Source organism: Anopheles nili, chromosome 2 (assembly GCF_943737925.1).
Source record: "Anopheles nili chromosome 2, idAnoNiliSN_F5_01, whole genome shotgun sequence".
NCBI classification, from domain to species: Eukaryota; Metazoa; Arthropoda; class Insecta; order Diptera; family Culicidae; genus Anopheles; species Anopheles nili.
In genome coordinates this window covers 24869359-24883260 of record NC_071291.1, presented here as the reverse complement: position 1 = coordinate 24883260, position 13902 = coordinate 24869359, and the positions used below count along the sequence as shown (strand labels likewise).

The 13902-nt window shown below is 44.6% G+C and overlaps 5 protein-coding genes across 5 annotated transcripts; 1 reads left to right on the top strand and 4 right to left on the bottom strand.

The window, feature by feature from the left end:
• Positions 1 to 3: 3 nt before the first annotated feature.
• On the bottom strand, positions 4 to 1578 carry LOC128721435 (26S proteasome non-ATPase regulatory subunit 13). Its single transcript, XM_053815189.1, has 5 exons — positions 1438 to 1578; positions 1198 to 1311; positions 845 to 1129; positions 625 to 778; positions 4 to 562 (listed from the first exon to the last, which is right to left on the bottom strand). Exons 1-5 carry the CDS (start codon positions 1539 to 1541, stop codon positions 77 to 79), a joined length of 1143 nt encoding a protein of 380 aa, XP_053671164.1. The 5' UTR covers positions 1542 to 1578; the 3' UTR covers positions 4 to 76.
• A 506-nt stretch (positions 1579 to 2084) lies between these two features.
• LOC128720179 (lipase 3-like) lies at positions 2085 to 8097 on the bottom strand. Its single transcript, XM_053813835.1, has 4 exons — positions 7675 to 8097; positions 4003 to 4390; positions 3712 to 3911; positions 2085 to 2701 (listed from the first exon to the last, which is right to left on the bottom strand). The coding sequence occupies exons 1-4, from the start codon at positions 8095 to 8097 to the stop codon at positions 2156 to 2158; spliced, it is 1557 nt and encodes a 518-aa protein (XP_053669810.1). The 3' UTR covers positions 2085 to 2155.
• Positions 8098 to 9619: 1522 nt separating this feature from the next.
• Positions 9620 to 10610, bottom strand: LOC128731911 (histone deacetylase complex subunit SAP30 homolog). The gene is made up of 3 exons (XM_053825068.1): positions 10431 to 10610; positions 10134 to 10349; positions 9620 to 10055 (listed from the first exon to the last, which is right to left on the bottom strand). The coding sequence occupies exons 1-3, from the start codon at positions 10608 to 10610 to the stop codon at positions 9927 to 9929; spliced, it is 525 nt and encodes a 174-aa protein (XP_053681043.1). The 3' UTR covers positions 9620 to 9926.
• A 435-nt stretch (positions 10611 to 11045) lies between these two features.
• Positions 11046 to 12281, top strand: LOC128720652 (integrator complex subunit 15). The gene is made up of 2 exons (XM_053814337.1): positions 11046 to 11183; positions 11245 to 12281. Exons 1-2 carry the CDS (start codon positions 11108 to 11110, stop codon positions 12279 to 12281), a joined length of 1113 nt encoding a protein of 370 aa, XP_053670312.1. The 5' UTR covers positions 11046 to 11107.
• Positions 12282 to 12336: 55 nt separating this feature from the next.
• Positions 12337 to 13173, bottom strand: LOC128720167 (ribosomal RNA-processing protein 7 homolog A). Its single transcript, XM_053813825.1, has 2 exons — positions 13149 to 13173; positions 12337 to 13087 (listed from the first exon to the last, which is right to left on the bottom strand). Exons 1-2 carry the CDS (start codon positions 13171 to 13173, stop codon positions 12342 to 12344), a joined length of 771 nt encoding a protein of 256 aa, XP_053669800.1. The 3' UTR covers positions 12337 to 12341.
• Between the last annotated feature and the right edge of the window lie 729 nt (positions 13174 to 13902).

Sequence of the window (13902 nt, the reverse complement as noted above, 5' to 3'; positions counted from 1 at the left end):
ATTTATTTAATTGTATTCCTCATTGTGGACAAATTAAACGCGACATCAATCGCACACACTGATTCATTCCAGCGGTTCAGTTGGTGAGAATTTCACTCGCTCGGCTTTCGATAAGCTGCTCCATGGATGTGATAGAGGCCATCCAGGTGTCCAGCGTGGTGGCCATGCCGGCGACCTGTTTGCGATCGAGCACACGCGGTTGTACCCATGTCATGTTTACGACTCCGGCCACCTCGTCAATTGCGCCCTTCACCAGTCCCTGTGCCAGCGCCTTCATGATCAATATTTCAACCTCTTTCACCGGCAGCTTAGCTTCCTTCGCGATTTCATCGAACGTGATGGTACGCTTGTTGGCGGGTCGCTTGAAAGTCATCTCCATGAGGCAGAGGAGCGAAATCTTCTGGCGCAATTTCACCTCCTGAGCTGCCAGATCGGCGATCGAGCTCCATTTCGGTTTCATCTGTTCGAATTTCACGATATCGCCCGAGTTGAACGCACGCAACAGGTCCACTAACCATTCGTTGTCAGAGCCATTAAGCGATTCCAGGATTGGATGCGCTAGCTGTATGGAAGGAATACAATGTCACGATTTGTGGAGAAGGACTCCGCGCGAAAGCCTCTTACCAGTTCTCCAATGTTGTAGATGCCCTCGCCTAGTAGCGCAGCCAGTCCTAAACAGAAGGCTTGCTGCGGCCACTGGTCCTTGGGGTAGGTGTCGATGGAACAGCCCAAGAACTGAAGGCCACATCGGTAGTAGTCGCTATGCTGCCCAACAAGACTGTACACAAGAGGCAATATAGACAATGTAGCAGGCATATATGCAACTCTTCAACTAAAAACTTACCGATAGTAATTCGCCGCCAGCATATAGTATTTGCCGTGCACCGGAGTAACATTACCAGCTTCCTCGAGAATATCCTTCAGATCTTCGATAATTTTCTTCGTTTCATCCAGTTGATTTAGATGCTCGAGATGAATTTGGCCTTGCAGTACTTTGCACATCCATACCGCTTGGTCACAAATTTTCACCTTATCCTTTAGCTTCTCCAGGAATGCAATTGCTTCCTTCTTATCAGACAGATACGAAATGACGACGGTAAGAATTTCGACAAGTCCATAAGGATTAATCCTAAAATGAGAGATGAGAACATTGAGCCGTCGTATACAATATCTAATTTATCTCGCTTGACCACGTACTTAGTCTCAAACGAAGCGATGAAGTTGTGATACAACGCCAGCAAAGCTTCCTCGTTCTGTAGTGCGGGATGTTTGACGAAGGTGTCTAATTTTATGGTCAGCTCATTCCAAAGTCTGTAAAAATGATATAGTTTATAAATTACACCGTTCTAAGACAAAGATTTGATGCGGTCAGCACACGGAGCGCAAAAGGTGAAGCCAAACAGCATTTAAGTACTTTCGTTTTGGATGAATACTTACTTCTCGTTGTATAATTCCTCTAGCACCGTCCATTCTGCCGCTAGTTCTTTATCGGTGGTTTTCTTCTGTTCGGCTAAATAGCTCGTAACGTTTGCGTTGGCCATTTAATTAGATGATACGTCGCTTCACTTATAAAAATACCCGAAACTTTGTGTAAGCACGATGAAATGAGTCTTATTTTCGTGTTTCTGTTTGACAGCAATGATTTGCAACAACTAAATGAACCGGGCAGTACGCTTATACCTTCAGGTTGACTTCTACCAATGGAGTTATGTTTAGCATACCAAGTGCCGTGCCAAGATTTATAAAGGAACAAGGTAACCTATGAAATAATATTTAAAAACTCATATACTTATGCTAAGCATTTATAACAAATAGCAAACAAACAAAAATAATGTAATTTTAACCACAGATTATAAAACAATGTCTGGGCTTTTAACAAAATTTTTTAATATGCTTTCAAGTAAAAGCTTGATAAATAACCGAATCTTATTTCTGAATATTTTCTCTTTTTGGCAAACTTTTACTCCAATGTCTCATTCATGTTTGAAATAATTATACAGATTGGCTTCAAGTGATTGTACATATAACACACAGCAATTTATTGGATAACTTAATAGTATATATTTTCAACATGAAAATGCAGTCGTCTTTTCGTTCACATGGATCATCGTAAACAATTCGTATCGTTGACCAAAAGCATGAAATGGCCAAATCACTATTTGTATCGCTGCATCAGCATCAGGAGCTGTTTGTAGACCACTTCTGGCGCATCATTGCCCCAAAGGAAGTCCACATGGTTGAAGTTATCGTTCGGGATCTTAAACATTCCGATAGACGTACGATGCAGTTGGTTAAACAAGTTCGCCACATCCTTCGGACCCGCCAGCCAATCGTTATTGGCGTAAAACAGCGCTATCGGCGTCGATATGTTTTCTAGGTTGTATCCCGGTGGCGTAGTGCGTCCGTACCGTCGCTGATTTTCACTCTCTCCGTAATCGAACAGTTGAAAATTGCCCTCGTTATGGATTTCCTGCGCGTAGTGCACGACCGTCTTCGTCGAGGTACCGGCTGGCGTGTGACCGAAAATGACCGGCATCAGGGTGGCGTTGTACTGCTCCTTGTCAAACCCGCACAGGACGAACACTGTGTTCTCGCAGATATACTTCTCTGCCTCGGTTAGCTCACAACCATACTTGGCAAGGTATCGAATGATTTTGTTCTGAGGCATGAACTCGTTTCCACCGAAGAATTTCAGTATCATCTGAGGAAGAACACACAAAACGCATTATGGTATTACTTGAGTAACTATCGCTTATCTTTGAACTCCTTCAGCGAGGTCAAAAGGACACCGTCAAAATGTACAAAGTATGAGGACGATAAACTTGTAAGCAACGAGCTACCACCAGCAGAAGTTAAAATTTAACCAGTAGAAATAAAATAATCCAGCGGATGAGTAAGAGATGAGAAAAGCATTAAAGAACCGCTTCCGTAACATATTTACAACAGGTCATACGTTATCAGCATCGATCCGTCTGATGGGTCAATCGTAAGAATTATAGTTGATAACCGACGAGATACTAGTAGTTTTAAAAGGGCAATGTGCTTTACAATTGATGAATTTCATTGGTGGTGAGAGAATCCTGACACGGTAAGAGGGGCACAGCATTTCCGCCTGCATCCTGTACGTCGCAATAGACGCTAACCCTCACCCCATCAGACAAACGCGGAAAAGATAAGGACGACCGAATGGACATGGACAACCCCCACGGAAAGGACATCAGAAAGGAAGGTAATAATGAATGTTTGCGTACACGGTTGCGTGAACGAACACAAAAACTCACCAGCAATCGTAACGAGAGTCGTTTAAGTATGTCATTCGCGAGACCATCAACCCAATTGGGAACACGGAGGTTATCGAAATAGTTTAGCGGTATCTACTGGTACGACCGATTAAAGCCGTGTTTCGACGATGCGCAGAAATATGCGGGAGAAACGGAACGAAACGAAAAAAACAAAATCAAAAAAACCGGTAGGATGCTTGAAGACAATTTGCCAACAGCGACGATGCCGCAAAAGCGGTCGGAATGCGCGAATGTTAGAGGACTAAATAATTTCCTTGCCCACAAACGAACCAAATTTGGAACAAACGATCAACTAGCCGCTGCAAGCCACTGTGCATGTGCTTGCAGCATTCATCAAAGGATCTGCGAATGGCGGAATGGAGCGCGATCGCGATCAAGGGTTAATGTTTTTGTGTCCCTGCCCACTTACCTCGATATCGTGCGAGAATGGAGCCAGAAGCCGGATGGGACTTTTCACGTGGCCCATGAAGGCAACCGGTGCCAATGCAAAGACAGCCTCCAATCGTTCGTTGTACTCCGGACGGCTTGCAAGCAGTGCAAAGATCATTGTCGTACCCATCGAGTGGCCAACGTACAGCAGATTGCGCGACGTGTCATTCCGTTCCTGGCCTGGGGAATTAAATGTGACAACGTCGTGTGTTGTTTGGTGTTAGGACAAAACTCTATCCACGCGATCCTTCAATTAAAAAAACCCACTCACCTCGCATGCTGTAAAGGTAGTCGATCTCGGCCGGGATGTCGTACATGGCCATTTCATGCCAACTAAAGTCCCAGAAAGCCGTCTCATCGCTGCTGAAGCTCACGTGCTTGCGGGAGTACGTGTTGCCACGTGCGTTTCCCAACCACACGTCGTACCCAGCGTCGGCCAGTATGAATGCGAGCGCCTTTTCCGGACCACTCAGCAGCCAATCGGCCGAGCTGGATAACAAACCGTGCTGCAGGAATACGGGCTGACCGGTGCCTTTGCCGCCTTGCGCGGAACATCCTATCCGGCCGCAGGGAATCCTGTGAAGCGTAAGCAGATAACCGTCGGCAGTTTTGAGGGTATGCGATTCCGCCTGATAGCCGTGACGAACTGCAATTTCGGGCTGTAAATGAAATGAATGAACAACTGCGTTAATGCGATATGCATTTGTACGAATTTCGTTCCACCCGCATGATGTGACTTAATGTACTGCAGTCACCCATAAGGGCCATAAAGCGGGTCAGAATCGAATGAAGAGACGAATATCGTTGATTACACATGTTAATGCATGAAATTTACCATCGATTCATCACTTCAAGTGTGCCTAAATGACAGAAAAGCGAGCTTTGCGGCAAAAAAGCTTCCCCAGGCTAAAGCGTAATTTTTGGTTCCTTGAAACCTCCCCACGGTGACGAGCGTTCGCGTGATCGTCCTTGACCGACACGAACGGATCCTTTGTGTTTTCTTCCTGTGGCCACACCTAACATTAGTCAAACGAAGGCGCTTGGTGCATGCGAAGGGTCAATTATTTTTACTTTTACCCTGCCGTAACGTCGGCACGCTAGCTGGTCTCTTATCGAACGAAAACGAAAAAGGTGTCGCTCTGCTAATGTGAACGATGATTCCTGTGTTTGGCCTGTTTTTTTCTCTTCTTCTTCTTCTTGAAATGCCAGACTCATGGTAATTTGAGTCTCCAAACGAGGGCTCTGCATACAAAGGAAGGCTGACAGTGAAGAATGCCAGACAAAAAAGTGTTTGTTAATAAGGAACGATAAAATATACATAAAAATTCCATCAATTTTTCTAATATGACCAAAGGCGACCATCACCACAGTGGAAGGATGGAAGGACAACGCCACCCAAGGACGACTGGGTAGGTGGTGCAAGAATAGCACCCAGGAAAAGCTAGTTCCAATTGTAAATTGTAGTTTTTTTAACGTCCTTCCGCCCTAACTACAGGCTTTTCATTATTGAGCGTCCTTTGCGGGCAACTCGATCTCGCCAGAGCCTTACGGAAAACTACGGCTGCCTGACGAACGGCCGTAATTTATCGGTCCAATTTCCGGACCATGATGATTGGCCTTGTTTCACCCAGCCAAGCCCAACCGGTAACGAGTATACATAGGTCACCATTTCAGGCTTCGGTGGCCTGTTCGCTTTCAAAACACGCAAATAGCGACTGCGGCCCAGACAGTGACATGGCCCGGCGTTCGGACGGCCGCGTACGGACAGCAGAGCGGTTGTTCGCACTGTGACCCGGAAAGGTTTGACCCGTTTATGGTTCAAAGCGGAGTTTTGATACGGCAGAGTGAGTGAATTAACGCTTCGTTTATGCGCTAATTTATAGCACCAGAAACCATCTCCAATCGTTAACAATTGCGTCATTTTTCCGCGATACATTTTATTTTCACAACACTTACCTCGATAGCAATAGTAATTAAAAGGACATTTGAGAGCATCTAAAGAGGTATTATTGCTTGCGTTTTATTGGGATTTAGGAAACAAGAATCCCATTAACGTTCGTGTCAGCAAACGTCCATCGCAGACGACAGTATATTAATTCCCCAACAGCAAACAAGGTTGCTCCTGGCAGTCCCCAGACTACGGATGTCCTGTTCCCGTTCCCAATTCCATCATTCCCTGTCCGAGTATCCGCTCAAAATCGACCGTCTCCTTCGGTACCGCTTTTATGTATTTGCTCATGGTGTGGCCCGTTGTTGGACATCAGATCGAATGCAACTTCAGTGCAGTGCCCGTTTCCTTCCACAGGATCGATGCTCGGTAGCCTCCATTGTGTTTCTTTTTTATGGTTCAACACACACAACCCACCGACGGACGGTACGGACGGAGTAGTTTCGTTGTACTGTCCATTTCCTGCTGAAATAGCGATTGACCGGAGCACCCATGGCTCCTGTTTGGGCCGCATTGTTGGTTGTTAATTTATTTTCATTTCTCACATCCCACGCCGATAGTTTGATAGTGAACGGAGTACAGTTTTTCTTTTCGAATCCTTTATGGATGCTATTTTTACAGGACGAAACAGGAGCAAGACCGAGCACTAGTGCTGGTTGCGAGACCGCCGCTTGTGGGCTTGAAATTATGTCCGTTAATTATGTTTCCGCAGGTGGGTGGGACAAACGACAACACCACCGTTTATTGCAACATACAGCGGGTAGCACTAAAGGCGCCCCCGGTTGGATCCTGTCGCCAGGATCGGAAACAAAACGTTCGATACATTATGCAGCCCGTGTTCCAAATTACCGATAAAGCAACTGCCGAACTGCGTTGTAGAATTGTAGCACCACCGTTATCATCGTCTAATCGCAGCTGTTAATATGATATGCATCGCTTCAGGTGAATATATTTATTCCACTTCACCTGGCCAGCGGCAACTGATTCCTTCTTCCAGAAGGTTGCTTACGATGGAGAACGTAACCCATTTCTTATGATTCATTTTTCGTCGATCGTTCTTGCACAACGTCATTCAACAGATAGTCGTAATCTCTCCCATTTCTGCGCACACCTTTCCCTCGACTAACGGACGTGGTGCGTGAGTCGTTTTTTTTTTAATTTCACGATCGACTGTTTTCCTTCTCTACCATTGCCGTTCGCAAGCTAGCCGGTAGCATAATTATTAGAGCAATTAAATTAGCCGCTTGGGATTGAGAACGTTCGAGGCACCGAGCTGTGTCGAACGGTGGACCCGCGCAAACCATAGCCCCCGGCTGGCTGGCAAGGCCAAATTGGATTAAGATTTACGGAACCCATCTGGATTACGGTTGTACGAGAGGCTCTGCCGTGGTCTTCTTGAGTTTCGTGTCTTCTCGACGCGCATCGTCCCGTAACAGGAGGATCATGCAATCCGTGAGGGAGGGATTTAATGTGGCTTGTTATGGGATTTTATTATTATTTTTCCTCCCATAATCTAATTTCTCGGGAAAGCAAATGAATCATACCCCGGTGATTAAAGTTGCATGACGAATCGTGAATGAATACATGGAGCAAAAATAGGCTCCACTGTTCGGTGGACTGAGCTTTTTTATGATGCAGCACTACGCCACAACATTAACAATAAACAAGAGATAACGATGCAAAACAAAAAAAAAAGAATCACTGTGTTTCGTTCTAAAAGTACTCAGAACGATAATTAAAGTTTGTACCTTGGACCGAAAGCAGAAAGATCTTTTTTATTAAAAGCCAGTGCTGTTAATAATTTGTTCGCAAAATTGCAAATTGCCTTAACAGCGCCTAATAAAAAAACTGGCATTTTTCATGATGTGCTGGCTCGTAAGACTTGTTTTAACGTGTCGTGGCTCATCAATAATTTTAATAATTTAAAAATCCCAAGACACGTAATCACTGCTAACGGTCCCGCTCGTTTTCCCCAGTTCAAAATTCAGTACTCACCGTGCTGAGATCGATATCCGGATTGTACGGTATGGCGACTTCCTTCGGCCGTAACCATACGAACGGGTTCCAAAACGGTAGAGGGGCCCGAGTTCCGTGCGTCGTACCGCTGGAAAACGCTGGCGTGGTGGCCGGAGTCGTCGGCGTTTGTTCCTTAATCGGTTCCAGGCCCGCTATCGGAATGGTCGCCGGCTGCAGGACAGACGGTGTTGGCGGTGGTTCCGTACCACGTCCCTGCCGCTGATCGGTGGCAGCTTCGATGTAGTTCTGTGCCGTTGCAGCCGTCGTCATGAGCTGTGAGATAATGTTGTCTAGCAATCCTTGCGCGGACGTCTGGTTGGCTGTACACGCAAGGATCAGCAGGAACGCGATAATGCGCCGGTTTCCCGTGCTACCGGAAACTTTTCCACGGATCAAGTGCATCGTGGAACTCGTAGCGCAATGTGTTGGAATTAGCCGATTCAGTGTGTTTAACTTTCGCCGCAAAAATATCACTTTAAAAAATCGAACGAACGCATGGGAACCCGTGGCAGCTCGTGCGAACGGATTCCTGCCGGTGACGCGTTCGCGATGTGACTCACCACGACGGCCTATTGTCTTGCCGGTGGTTCGGGGGTTTGCTTGCCGGTGGTAAAGCAGAAAAAGTGTGTCAGTAAGCCGTGGGACGAGTCTGGGAGCCTTTTGCTTGCTGTAAACGATGGCGAAGTCGGCACTTTCCCGTGGTCACCCGCGAATTACACTAACATCTAGCAACGAACTGAACGATGCGGTAAATCCGCGGCGCGTATTTATTCACCGTGTGTCACACTATCGCCTGGTTATGAGCACGTTCTTATCGATCAGTGTTGTGGTACAAAGTTCTGCCGGTGCGTTAAAGCGTCCACTGCGATCAGGGCGCTGATCGTGTGTTACTTTCAGTGCTACAACAATCCTTCCAACCGCGAATGGTTGCTCTGTTTTACTCCCATTTAGGCCCGATTAGGAAACGCGCCGCAAGCGATACCGTGCGTGAGCGATGGACCAGTTGATCAAGCGTGTCTCGAAGTCGACCCGCAGCTTGCACTATCGCCGCGCGTATGCAACGGAACCGTATGGAAACTTTCTTTTCACATTTCTTGCTCCCGATATGCTGCAACGCGAGATGATGGGTCAGCGTCGTCCATCACTATCCGGTTGCCGTTTGGCGTTAACGTTGGCAAATTTGCGCTGCAGTTTTTTGTGCACGTTAGCAGCTGCCAGGCTAGATTTATGCACTGGAAGGACCGAGTTGCGACCGTACGCACTAACCATCCGGGAGAAATGAACACAAACAATACGCTTTCTGCTTGGAGCGCAGCTGGCCAGCAACAACGCCAGGTTATGCGCGCGGCATAAATGCCGAAGCGCTTCGTGCCAGCTTCGGAAAGATGCCGAGAAGACTCCCTGACTTTTAGGCGCATGTACGGAACAGAGACAACATAAACGCATCGGTGCATCGCACGCCTTACTCTCCCGGGAGCTGTGGAACGCCGTGTGCGTGGGACATGCGAATGGCGATTTTGTTGCCTTTGTTAGGGCTGAGATGCATCTTTTTGCCCGCTATTATCACACCGGAAAATGTGGAAATGGAAAAAAAACAAAAAAAGGTTTATATTTACCGTTTTAGCTGTTTAGTGCCCAACTCGGTTTGCTGGGAAAAGTCTCATGGCGTAGCGCCTTTGTCTATTTCGGCTTTTTCGCGCGTGTCCACCAGAGCTATCCTTCCGCTTCATGTTCATGTTCATCTACACAAACCGTGAATTTTAACATACGTACATAGCATAAATGATACACAGCGCATAGGCATGGAAATCGCAAAAAAAACTGAACATTTTTGTAAAATTTGCCTCTAATGGAACCGTCATCAATCAACTGCGTGTTTCGTCATATACATATTCAATGATGCTGATAACTTGTTTGAAGGACACGTTATTGCGAAACGCACTTTATTTATAAACGCATGCGGTTTGTTAAGCAACGGTTCGAGCATAATTTGTCGAACGGAAGATGCAGATGTGTTACGCAGGACATAGGGGAAAAAATCTAACTTCGACACAGATAGGGTAAAAGTGTTTAAAAATTACATCTAGGATATTCGGACGATTCGTCGTTTGTTATATGTTTCCTAAGGTGGCCGATTGCTTCCGGTTGCACATTCGGTATGCGATGAACCGCTCCCAAACAGCAGCTTTGAACATGTTGCTACCGCGAATCATGAGCATTAATCACTACTTTCAGGTGGCTTCGGTATTCGCATTGTTCTTCTGGTCCAACTTGTTTGAATTAGATTTGACCATGTAAATGAAGTAGGTGAGGATTTCTTTTTCCTTTATCGGTATCGTCTTGAAGTGTTTCATGATTGTCTGAAATAAAAATGGGAATGATTCATTTTCACCTTTTTCATGAAAAAGAAAGGTGGAATGGCGATGCGCAACGCATACCTCCGATAGCTGTGCCTTGTTGCTGCTTGGACGGGTAGACACCTTATAGAACCGTTTGTACCGGCGGAGCGTGTTTACTTGCAACTGGTACAGATCAACTTCTGGCAGGTCGGTGTCCGTTTCGTTACTATCGTCTTCGGAATCACGCCGGCGTCGTTTAGTGCGAGCGCATTGTATTCGCGCCTTATGGAAGTCGCAGATGTAAATGTGCCGAGCCTAGCATTAGAAAATAAACAACAAACACCATGCATTATTGTAACAGCGGCACAATACACTGTGTCTGACTTGGGCACCTACATGGCTGTCGATGCTGAGTTTCAGCCTTCGTTGGGTGACTGTTTTTTGGATTCGTTTGCTGTAGGAAGCATTTCCTGCCTGCTTCCGGCATCGCTCGCCATCGTCAAGCAAACAGCAGATTTGATCTGCTGGTCCTCGGGAATCTTCTTCCCCTGTACTGAACCCGTTGTTATTCATCATCGGAACTAAGGAATAATGCGTAACTACGCGCAACCTATTCGAAACACCTTAACCCGAAGTTTGTTTATTTTGACGGCGGCTTTCACTTACACGATGTAACTTACGCTTTCATAGAAGTTGTACCGCGTTGCAACAGGATTAGCAACGCATTAGCGTGTATATATGCACCTCAAAATTTGGCTTTAAAGAATAAAGACATCTAATCGCTTCATCTAAAACTACTTAGTAGGTCGTCTAGTCGGCGGTTTGTTTGTATGTTTTGTCTTTCAATGAATGAAGAAAGAACGCATCGTGAGAGAGAGAGAGATAAACGAGTGAGAGAGAGAGAGCTAATGCGGAAGACTATGTTTAGTTTGACAGCTGTCAAAACATTAATGACAACAGCTTGTTTACGTTTCATGTTTTCATAAAAATATCGCCAAAGTAAGGCATTTCTTTCCCAAACGAGTAAATGGTTTAGTGCATAATAAAAACAAAGGATCGCATAAAATATCAAGATGACCAACCAAGAGAGAAACATGCTGCGGAAAATGGAGTTTCCCGATTCGGCTCGAGACGCTCTACCTATAATAGGTAAGTGCTGATAACTTGAGGTTGTGTAAATAGAAAGTCGCTGAAATACTTTAGCTTTTAGAGAATCTCATCATCAATCGGAACAAGCACGATATGGCCATAGATTTGATAGGGGAATTTGTTTTTCGTGAGCGCCGCGACGAGCCACGAGGAGGTCAATTTTCGAAGCAGACCGTCCAACCCCGGCTATCATCGATCGAGGAGTTCCAGCTGGTGCTGGTGTTGTGTGATTTTTTCTCGCGCCCAGGGCCAGACGCTACGCGTAATGCCGTGTTTCTGTCGTTATTTGGGGGCTCAAATGTTCGAACGAGCGTACTAAATAAACTGATTAGCACTGCGGTGTCAGGCTCAATTGCGCCCCTGTTATGTGCCGCCGGCACATGGATGCAACAGTTGGGTTGTACATCGCCTGCTAGCCTTGAGTTGGCGCAGTGCATCGTTCGAGATTTTGTCATCTTCTCGAAGAATTCCTCTGAACAGCTGAAATCACTGCCGTTGGTAGCGCCCCGCTTTGCAGCTAACCTAATGACCGCCGTAACCGATCTGTACCTGAATGGAGCGGGAATTATGCAGCTCAATCCTCCACCAGATCTACTACTTGATGTTATCACCGACTGGGTTTCTGAGAATCCTTCCCTCTGTCTTGCCTCTCAGCAGCAGCTGGCACTACCCAGCGGAGCGATCGCAATGCCGGTGACAACGCCCCTGGTTGGTCTCATTCGATGGTGTGTTCTATCACTGTTGGTCACAAACAAGCAAGAATTGTATAGCAAATTGCATCTGGCTGTGCTGCAAAGTCTGCTGGAAGCTACGCCTCCCGTAACGACGCCACCAACGCTGCAACCCATAAACGCACAACATCTAACGCTAATAGTGAACACTATTCAAGGGGAAATGGATAGTTTAACAATGCAGGGGAAATCCCTTGAAGAAGAAAATCTCCAGAATTGTTTGGAACGGTTCGCTCAAGCATTTCAGGTTGGGCTTACGTCTCGTTGCATCTTTGGAAACATTAGTCAACTAATGTTCCGTTTGGAATCATTGCCTGGTAAGAATAAACTGCTACAAATCGTCATAAATGCTAATAAAACAAGCTAAAATAAGTATAAACGAGCAATGCAAAACGGTTTTATTATACTTATTGAATTTCAGTACCAATCAATACGGTTTAAAGCGTTTCGCTTTTTTGATTTGCTCCATTTTCTTTAAATCGCGATCGTACTTTTTTCGCAAGCTTATGATATCGTTTTTTTTCGCTTCGCGAATCTGGAAAGTATAGAAATTTTTCAGCTCTTTCGTGTTTCGATCTGAGTCCAGCTTATTTTCTAGCTTCTTCACAACAGCTTGTTTCTGAGTAAAGACACCTGAATTTTTACTCGACACCTTAACCCATCCATCCTCATCGGCAGCATTATTTTGTTCTTCGATTTTCTTTTGCTCTACTTTTTGATCGTAGGATTCCATATACTCATCGATTTCCTTTTGCAATTTTGCCGGGTCAGGAATGCGTTCTTGATACTCCTTGGACCATTTGGCGACACCTGTCAGCAGTTGGGTTTCTTCAGAATGTAGTGGATTAATCTTTCTAGTTTTTAGAACTTTTTTGAGCGAAGTTGCTTTTTCAAAAACTACATACGCAACTTTGAAACAAAACACGTTTTTAGCCATAACGTCGATAGGTGCAGACTCTTTGTCGGAAGGTTTTTCTTGAAGCACTACACGTTCTACGGTTCCCGCTTTCGTGAATGCATGGAGTAATGCCTCTTCTGTCGCATACGGAGGAACATTAAGCACATACAACGTCCGTCCGCTGGGTTTTTGTTTACAAACAGCTTTGGAGGCATTTTCTTTTATGAATAATTGATGTCCCTGAGTATCATCTTTTTCGAATTTTAGAGTTATTCCTAAGCAAAGTCAAAATTCTATTAGTTTATTCAACATCAAACAGGTATCAAATAATCTTACCGGTAAAATCTTCGGCTGAGTACATTTTGAAAGTAATTTCACTGTGCTAATCCGAACGCAAGAATTTCAAGCAAGTAAAGCAGTGAAGCTATCCGTCAGCTGTTTGTTTGAATAACGATTTAGTTTGCTTCCATGGTACAGGTTCATGGAAAAATTATTTCACCGAAAAAGGTACACAAAATTGTGTAAAACGTGCTATTCGACCAAAACAAACAATCAGCTCTGTGAAAGCAAACTGTCAATTCAATGGATTAGGTTTATAATAGCAATGTTAATGTTTCTAAATTGCTTTATATTCGTGTTATGAAGATGTAGAATAAAATAGTATAAATTTTATAAACCAGACGCCCATAAAAGAGCATTATATGAATTAGTTTTAACCACAACATATGAATTAGAAATTTGCTTTTACTTTTGTTATACACTATTCCACTGAATCCACTGTTATACAAGGGATGTAATGAAAAACGCTTAACAAACGTTTTTTGGTAAATTCAAATTTTATTGAAAACAAAATTAGGTTTTTACAACTTTTTATGCCATTCAAATAATTTAAATATTATTGTTTTCAATATGTTATGAATTTCAATATTGTTATGAATGGCTTCAATAACAATAATAAGTAGTATGATTTGCTATTCTGGCGATTGCATTCAAATGTAGCACATCGGTGTATGAACGTTCATGCCATTGTTTCCTAAATCACCAAAAAGTTGGGTTTATTTAAGTTTTATTCATTTCATACATGCATGAG

Coding starts and splice junctions, on each gene's coding strand:
- LOC128721435 (XM_053815189.1), bottom strand. CDS start 1,541: ATGGCCAACGCAAACGTTACGAGCTATTTAGCCGAACAGAAGAAAACC. Junction 1,312..1,437: donor GAGGAATTATACAACGAGAA/GTAAGTATTCAT, acceptor TCATTTTTACAG/ACTTTGGAATGAGCTGACCA. Junction 1,130..1,197: donor ATCGCTTCGTTTGAGACTAA/GTACGTGGTCAA, acceptor CTCTCATTTTAG/GATTAATCCTTATGGACTTG.
- LOC128720179 (XM_053813835.1), bottom strand. CDS start 8,097: ATGCACTTGATCCGTGGAAAAGTTTCCGGTAGCACGGGAAACCGGCGC. Junction 4,391..7,674: donor CGGATATCGATCTCAGCACG/GTGAGTACTGAA, acceptor TTTCATTTACAG/CCCGAAATTGCAGTTCGTCA. Junction 2,702..3,711: donor CATTCTCGCACGATATCGAG/GTAAGTGGGCAG, acceptor GTTCTTCCTCAG/ATGATACTGAAATTCTTCGG.
- LOC128731911 (XM_053825068.1), bottom strand. CDS start 10,610: ATGATGAATAACAACGGGTTCAGTACAGGGGAAGAAGATTCCCGAGGA. Junction 10,350..10,430: donor AACTCAGCATCGACAGCCAT/GTAGGTGCCCAA, acceptor TTCTAATGCTAG/GCTCGGCACATTTACATCTG. Junction 10,056..10,133: donor ACAAGGCACAGCTATCGGAG/GTATGCGTTGCG, acceptor TTTTTATTTCAG/ACAATCATGAAACACTTCAA.
- LOC128720652 (XM_053814337.1), top strand. CDS start 11,108: ATGACCAACCAAGAGAGAAACATGCTGCGGAAAATGGAGTTTCCCGAT. Junction 11,184..11,244: donor AGACGCTCTACCTATAATAG/GTAAGTGCTGAT, acceptor TTTAGCTTTTAG/AGAATCTCATCATCAATCGG.
- LOC128720167 (XM_053813825.1), bottom strand. CDS start 13,173: ATGTACTCAGCCGAAGATTTTACCG. Junction 13,088..13,148: donor CTCAGCCGAAGATTTTACCG/GTAAGATTATTT, acceptor GACTTTGCTTAG/GAATAACTCTAAAATTCGAA.